Source organism: Scyliorhinus torazame, chromosome 4 (genome assembly GCF_047496885.1).
Source record: "Scyliorhinus torazame isolate Kashiwa2021f chromosome 4, sScyTor2.1, whole genome shotgun sequence".
NCBI lineage: Eukaryota > Metazoa > Chordata > Chondrichthyes > Carcharhiniformes > Scyliorhinidae > Scyliorhinus > Scyliorhinus torazame.
Window position 1 is genome coordinate 195,625,515 of NC_092710.1, and position 8,059 is coordinate 195,633,573.

At 51.1% G+C, this 8,059-nt stretch overlaps 1 protein-coding gene across 3 annotated transcripts in view; it reads left to right on the forward strand.

Moving 5' to 3' along the window:
- fndc4b (fibronectin type III domain containing 4b) overlaps positions 1-8,059 on the forward strand; it is a 330,788-nt gene that overhangs the window by 298,321 nt on the left and 24,408 nt on the right. For all 3 annotated transcript variants that reach the window (XM_072499056.1, XM_072499057.1, XM_072499058.1), the window contains one exon: positions 2,578-2,711. In XM_072499056.1, the coding sequence (XP_072355157.1) occupies positions 2,578-2,711 (134 nt within the window). The remainder of the gene's footprint in view (positions 1-2,577; positions 2,712-8,059) is intronic.

Consider the following 8,059-nt stretch of genomic DNA (forward strand, 5'->3'; position numbering starts at 1 on the left):
GTGATCAAGGCTAAGAAGGGGGCTGATAGTGGCTCATAAAGAGATTAGAATGTGTTAATGGCAGAACAAAGGTAAGCAGTGTGTCAAAGGACGAAGAGCAGGGAACAGATGGCTCATGTGGAGGGGGTGGGGGAAGGGGAACAATGGTGAGAGAAAAATGGATGGATGGAAGAAATGAAAATGAACTGATAGAAATAAAAATGGAATGAAGGTGAAGAAGAGAGTTTACAGTCGGAAGTTGTTGAACTTAATGTTAAGTCCGGAAGGCTGTTCCATGCCTAATTGGAAGATGAGATGCTGTTCCTCTAGTTTGTGCTGGGCTTCACCTGTCCATCAATCTATTATGTTCATTTTCCAATTTCCTCAGATTTGTTGCTTTCGTGAGCACCCTTTGCTCCTCTTCAGTAAGTATCAGGGGAATTTTAACATCTATCTCAACCACCTGATCAGGCAAACGGCTCCTCAATGTTTCCTCAATATTGCGCTGGGATGACGACAGGCCAAGGATGGACATGTGGACATGAGAGAGGACGGTGAATTGAGATGGCAAACAGGAGGGTCTGGGTCCTGCTTGCGGACGGACCGGTGGTATTTTGCAAAGCAGTCACCCAGTCTGCATTTAGTCTCTCCAATGTAGAGTAGACCGCATTGGGAGCAGCAAATGCAATAGACCAGACTGATAAGGTGCAAGTGAAGAGCTGCTGATTTGGTGGAACTGGGGCTGATAAGGTTGGAACTCTGATGCGAACACACACCACCATTTACCCAGCTAGTTTTATTCCCAATGCAAAGATCGGCCAGGACCCATCTCCAATGTGTAGCAGTCAAATCCCACTCCAGGCAGACTCCCTGTTAGGTGGGAAATAGGTTCATGCCACTTGGACAAGGAGATCAGTCAGGGACAGATGTGCATCTTTGTGGTGGTGCAAGTACCACCATTTGGAGATGAACCTTCAGCGAATTTGTTTTAGGCAGAGCCAGTTTTGACCGTAAACTACCTTAATAAGTATTAGAAAAGTTGGTTTACATTTCCCACCTTAGTGGAACCAAGGTTCATCTCCAGGGGCCAGTGCAGAAGGAAGGAGTGCCCCCACGGCACAGGCCTGCCCGCAGATCGGTGGACCCCGATCGCGAGCCAGGCCACTGTGGGGGCTCCCCCGGGTCGGATCCCCCCGCGCACCCCCAAGGACTGCCCCAGCCGACTTAACTGCCAGGTCCCAACGTATGGGACCATGTCTAACCCACGCCGGCGGGACTGGCCAAAAGCGGATGACCACTAGGCCCATCGGGGCCCAGAGAATTGCCGGGGCGACCGCTGCCAACAGCCCCCGACCGGCGTGCCGACTCCAGGGTTTCTCCAACCCCCGCTGATATAATGGGATATGCAGAAGACAACAAAATGAGAGACACAAAAAGAAGGAGCAGACAAGCCATTTAACCAGTTTTATTGTTGTTACTGCCTACTTTCTGCAATATCTATAATTTTATATTTAATTACTGCCTGGAACCATGAACAGAGGAAGGCAAGTGAGTTGCTAAACATCGTCATTGTTAAATACCATTATTTTATTGCTGTGGGAGCCCAGATAGAAGATTGCAAAGCATTGGTTACATTCCTATACAATGCAGTTACATTTGCTGGACACAGATCTACATGCACAATGTAGAAAGCTGTTAATTCCAACCATAAGGGCAATTTCCCAAATAGACACAGTAGTGGGTGATTGTTGGCAGAGTTTGTGCCATGTATCCATTCTCGGATGGTATATGTTTTGCCAGAGCCAATGGGCGGAATCTTCCGGTCCTGTCGGCAGCGGAAAGCTTGCCAGGTGGGGGAATTTAATTTGGCGTGAGGCCAAAATTTGGTTTCCCGAAGGCGGGCTGGACTTTAGCTAATATTCTCTTGGGGCTTTAAAGATGGGTTAAAGGCAGGTCAAGCTTCCCAATGTCAGAAAGCATTTTTTGCAGCATTAGCAAGTCATGTAAGCTCATTAAAAAGTAACCTCGCTGGAATCAAGTTCCCCACCAGCGAGAAATTAGAAGGTGCACTTTTACCACTCCACGTACCTACCTGGCTAGACAGACTTCTTCCATGATTAACAGTGAGGCGATGCTCCATTGCTTTCTTTTGTAAAAGGTCTGTAAATGTCAACCTATGCATGCGACCGGAGTGGCGGCAGTGCAAGCTATTAAGGGGGGTGACCAGGGAATGGAGGCAAGGTGAGTGTGGAGCAGGAGCCAGGTGAAGGAGGAAGAGGTAGTGTAGGATGTCCAGGTGCCCTTTAAATATGGCGCCCGGACCTTCAAGCCCGTAAGGTATCAGTGGGGCTGGGGGCTTGCTGCATGCCCCTGCCGCGAGAGTGGGCAGGCTTTCCTCGCGGGTGCAGCTGTAGTGAGCCCAAACGGCGCATGATCAGCTGTCTCACCCCATAGCAGAAATCCATCCGACTTCTGCACACATCACAGAGCTTAGACTCCAGAACAGAAGATTCCGGCCAGCTTTTGGGCTCCAGACGTGCATGTTTGTCATTGTGTTTTTAGCACCTCACTGAAATCTTTTCTTTTGATATATTTCAGCTGTTATAGCTCTCTTCTGCAGACAGTATGACATCATCAAAGACAACGACTCGAACAATAACAAGGAAAAAGCCAAGCCCTCGTCGGAGCACAGCACACCAGAACATCCGACTGGTGGATTATTGCGTAGTAAGGTGAGCAGTGTAGCAGGTTGTTCCAAGAGATACCATTCATTTTCACTGACATATGATCATATGTCATTGTGACAGATTAATCTTTATTAGTGTCACAACTAGGCTTACACTAACTCTGCAATGAAGTTACTGTGAAAATCTGATTCTATCTTAAAGAGCAAAATTTAGTTTTAATATTTTTAAATTACTTGTGACACTAATAAAGATTATTGTTAGTGTCCTCAACCACTCCATGTGGTATCTCGTTCCACATTCTCACCACTCTCTGCACAAAGACATCTCTCTTGAATCCCTCATTAGATTTATTAGTGATTATCTTGTCACTGAGATTCCTAGTTCTAGCCTCTTCCACAAGTAGGAACATCGGCCGCAAAATTGGATAAGGCCCAAAACAGGCGGGGGGATCAGGATGAATGATGAACCCGCGCCTGTTGTTTCTGATGCAGGCAGCTCAAATATTTCACGCTGTCAGTGAAGCCAGTGTTAAGCACACTGCTGAGTGGGTGCATACCTGAGCATAAATGTAAAATTGAGAGCGGCTAGCACAAGCTCAAGCGCTACATAAACCACACGGCACCGTTTCAATAGGAGGTATATTGTGACTGGAGCAGGTGTTGGAAGTGATGCCAACAGGTGAGTTTGACCTGTGAAAGAAATTAGAATGCACAAAGTACAGTGGGTCCTAAGGATTTCTGATGCATCAGAGGAGGTGGAGAGGAGGAAAGCAGTCCTCTTATCTACAGGTGATGAGAAGACCCTCCAACGGACATTGCAATGACAATGGGAGATGGTAGCTACCACAGTCAATGCCAGCACCTTATCTGCAAGGACCTGGGTAAAGTGCGGAAAGAAATTCAGTTACCTCTCACGTGCTCAAGGTCTGTCAAAGCATGTTCAAATTCAATAACAAATGCATGTTGAAAGGAGGGGTCGTTTGTTTAAGACTGAGATGAGGAGAATTTTTTTTTCTCAGAAGGTCGTGAATCTTTGGCAACTTTTACAGATGCACCATAGAAAGCATCCTAGCGGGCTGCGTCACAGCCTGGTATGGCAACTGCTCGGCCCAGGACCGCAAGAAACTTCAGAGAGTCGTGAACACCGCCCTGTCCATCGCACAAACCTGCCTCCCATCCATTGACTCCATCTACACCTCCCGCTGCCTGGGGAAAGTGGGCAGCATAATCAAAGACCCCTCCCACCTGGCTTATTCACTCTTCCAACTTCTTCCATCGGGCAGGAGATACAGAAGTCTGAGAACACGCACAAACAGACTCAAAAACCGCTTCTTCCCCGCTGTCACCAGACTCCTAAATGACCCTCTTATGAACTGACCTCATTAACACTACACCCTGTATGCTTCATCCGATGCCGGTGCTTATGTAGTTACATTGCATACCTTGTGTTGCCCTATTATGTATTTTCTTTTCTTCCCTTTTCATCCCGTGTACTTACTGATCTGTTGAGCTGCTCGCGGAAAAATACTTTTCACTGTACCTTGGTACATGTGACAATAAACAAATCCAATCCAATCCAATCCACCTAGTCCTGCAAGAAGTGCCAGTGATTGTTGTGCAATCTGTTTCAGTGATGTGCCTGCCATGGTTGAATAATTGTCGAAGTACGTAAGCTGGATACAGCAGTTAGTGCCTGGCAACTCTGCTTCCATTGTAGCATGCACAGAAGCCATCCAGCATCTGGGTGCTGCAGAGAAAGCTCAGGCTGAAGTCATGCAAGGTTAACTTGTTGAAACAAATGGTCAGACTGTTGCCATCAGGACAACAGATATCACTGTTCAAAGGGGCTTTGCAGCCCAGCAATTTGTCCTTCAACAGACTATGAGGATTGTTGAGATGCTTCGCTAAAGGAGAGGAGTGGCTCTGTGGAGCACAAATGTGCAATCAGCCAGCCAGTCCAGACGGCTGCCTCCTATGCCAAGATGGTGCAATCTAAAGGTAAACCTTCTAGGTGATTGTCCTTCAAAGTTATCCGCAGTCTCCCCACTGAAAGCCAGCAGCCTTCCTCCAACCATGCTATAGTCACTGGGTTAGCACTATGTCGGAGCACTCCGACCAGCAAACACATATTAAGGTAATGCACAAGACTGATTAGTTGTCTTTTAAATGGAATATAGTTGACAGGTTTATGTTTTGTGGTGGCTTTTATTTTTTCACTGTGGTAATGCAGACACTGCAACAATCAGTAAGAGAGGGGCATTAAATTGTGGAACTGTTGGTGACTGGGGATTTTGGGGTTACATTCATTGGTACATAATCTGATGAGCAAATCATAGACAGCCAAGCCAGAAAGGGGCTGTACTTCCTGCCTTCTTCCTCTTTCTCCTCCCCCTTTCCCTCATCAGATGGTGCCTTGTGCAGGATGCAGCAGAACATGATGAATCATGACACATGCTCTGTAAAGTATGGCAGGACTCCTCCAGAGTGATGCAGGGAGTGGGAGCGCTGCTGAAGCACTCCAGTGGTCTGCTCAATGACGTTCCATGTGGCAGCATAGCTTCTGTTATGTAAATGCTGCCCACATATGTGTGGTTTGAACACTGGAACCATGAGCCAGATCGTCAGCAGATAGGTCTTCAATAAAGCACCGGATGAGAGATTTCTTCATAAAATAACAACAGTGGGTATTAAGGAATGTAATTTACTATCTACTAAAGGGACGAAAACATAGAGGACGGGATTCTCCGTTGGCTGACATCGAAATCACGAAACGCAATTGAGCGGAGAATAGGATCTGTCACCAAAATCGCGGCAGGCGCCAATTTGACACCAAATCACAAATCTCCGTCACCTCGACAGCGCCATCAATGTGTACCGCAATGCATGTACAATAAACACCATTTGCATATCATTAGTGGGCCCAACCCTGTATTCTCCGGGGCATCTGAGTTTTTCCGCCTCCGATGAGCCGAGTTCCCGGCGGCGCGGTTCACTGTGCTTTCTAAAATCGGGAAACCGGCATCGTGGCTGATGAGGGAGAGGAGAGAGAGGAAGTAGGACACAGAGCCACGACTGTGGGCTGCCGGGCTGGACACTGGCTGGGGTGGGGTGGACAGGTGGTAATGGGGGAACAGGCCGAAGTGACCCCCCCCCCACACAGGACTGGGGTGGTGCCTAGCCATGGACCGCCATTACCACAGCCTGCAAGGCAGCCATCTTGCTGAACACCCCACTGACCACCCATCTTTGCCCCTGGTTCTGCAGAGTGACACCGGCCGTATAGGTTACCCCATCCCCACCCACCCCCCAGCATCCCACCTAGGGCAACACCCACAGTAGCCCCTACGGGTGCCGTGGTGCTTACCCCTGGTGAAGGTAGTGCCAGCCGACGGTAGCCCTGGCATCAGGTTCAGGTGCCAAGGCCAGAGACCCCCACAGTGTGGGCCACCAACGGGGCCAGGGATGGTTTGCGGGGGGGGGGGGGGGGGGAATGCGGGGACAGAGCCCGCAGTGCCAACCAGGGCCACAATGTAGCCCGTTGGGCAGGGGGGATACGCACAATGCTAACATGCCAGCCTTTCACCCCCTGCAGACAATGGATGGTTCAACAGTGGCCTTCCTGCTAGTCGCCGCAGCCCTGGGGGATGCCCTGCAACTGTATGAGCTAGGCTGCTCAAGGAGCAGGTGGAAGCTGCAGCAATGGAGCATGCCCCAGGGGAACAGGAGGCAGCTGCCAATGATGGAGGATATGTGACCATCGGATGCGCATCATACCCGGGCAGTGTGCACAACTCCTTCATCCTGGCACACTCGGTGATGATGTTCAAGACGCACTCCCCAATCCGGGCTGGGCGTTGACTCCTTGGTGACAAGGGTTATCCTCTGCGGTCGTGGCCGATGACACCGATCCAGAGGCCAATGACCGAAGCGGAGACCCGTTACAATGTCGCCCATACAGTGACCAGAAGTATAATTGAGTTGTGTTCGGCCTACTGAAGATGCCATTCAGGTGCCTGGACCGCTCTAGAGAGCCCTCCAGTATGATGCTGAGAGGGTCACCCGCATCGTGGCGGCCTGCTGCATCCTCCACAATATCGCGCAGCAGAGGGGCGATGTGCTGAAGGAGGAGGTAGAACACCAGGCCACCACCCCACTTGCAATCCCCTCCGTGATGTATACCTGCTGCACTACGGGGTGTGGGCCCTGGGTTGGCAGTAGAACCAGTCTGGTTCTGGGATGGAGGATGATAACAACCCGCTCTGCAATGTGCTCTGGTGCTCCATATCGTCTGACAACGTCTGACTCCTGCCCACCGTCGACCTGGGTGATCCCTGCATGCGAGCTGGCCATTCCACCACACATTTCCATCAATTCCTGGGATGATGGTGGTGTGGATGGGCAGGGGGTTGGGAATCCTGGGCCACCCACAATGTGTGCCCATTCCTCCCCCCTCAGTAGCCCGCTCAGACCAGCCCACCCCTCACACCCATCTGACAGAGCACTGAGACGGGTTGTAACAGTGGTAACAGGTGTTTAATGTGAACAAATATTTACAGAGTTGTGCCCTAGCCTCTGTAACTAAACTGTGCCCTACACCCATGCCAACTTAACTAGTGTCTAACATTCTGGCCTTATGAGCCCTAATGCTACATCTATGTGGTTCCCCAGATGGTAAAGCAGGAGTGGAGGCGCCCTGCTGTTATTCCTGCCCTGCAACCTGGGTCCCTGTTGGCAGGCGTCTTCTGGGGCGACCGGGCCTGGATGGGCCGGGTTGCTGCTTGGACATCCCAAGTACTGTGGTGCGTCCTGTTCTGCCTGCTTCCCAGCAGATGCACCAGGGACAGGAGGGGTTGTGGGGGGTGAGAGGGGGCAGCAGGGAGGCGGAAGGCGAGGAGTCCGAGATGCTGCGATGTTCCGGCACCTCCCCTGCGGGAGTCACTGGCATGGGCCCCATCACATCCTCCTCCCTCGGGGTGCCTGATGGTCCCCGGGCTATTCCATGGGACGGGGGTGCAACCAGAGGTGACCCCTGAGGCTCCCCCTCCACCTGCCGCTGCCAGTCCTGGAGGCCTGCTCTGGTCTCGACCAGGGTCCGCGCACTCACGGCCATGGAGCACAGGGAATGGACCATCTCCGTCTGGGACTGCATCACATCACCCATTGACTGTGCCACCACCTTCTGGGTTGGTGTCACAACAGCCATTGACTCCGCTACCTCCCTCTGGGACTGGGCTACCTCCCTCTGTCTGCGCCACGTCGGCCAGCACATTTGCAATGCTGCTGACATTCCCAGCCATGGCCTGCTGTGACTGGGCCACACTCGGGAGCACTGCTGCAATGTCTAGGTGACTCTGGCACGTCGTTGCCTATGAGTCGGCACCCCTGCCTTGGTCC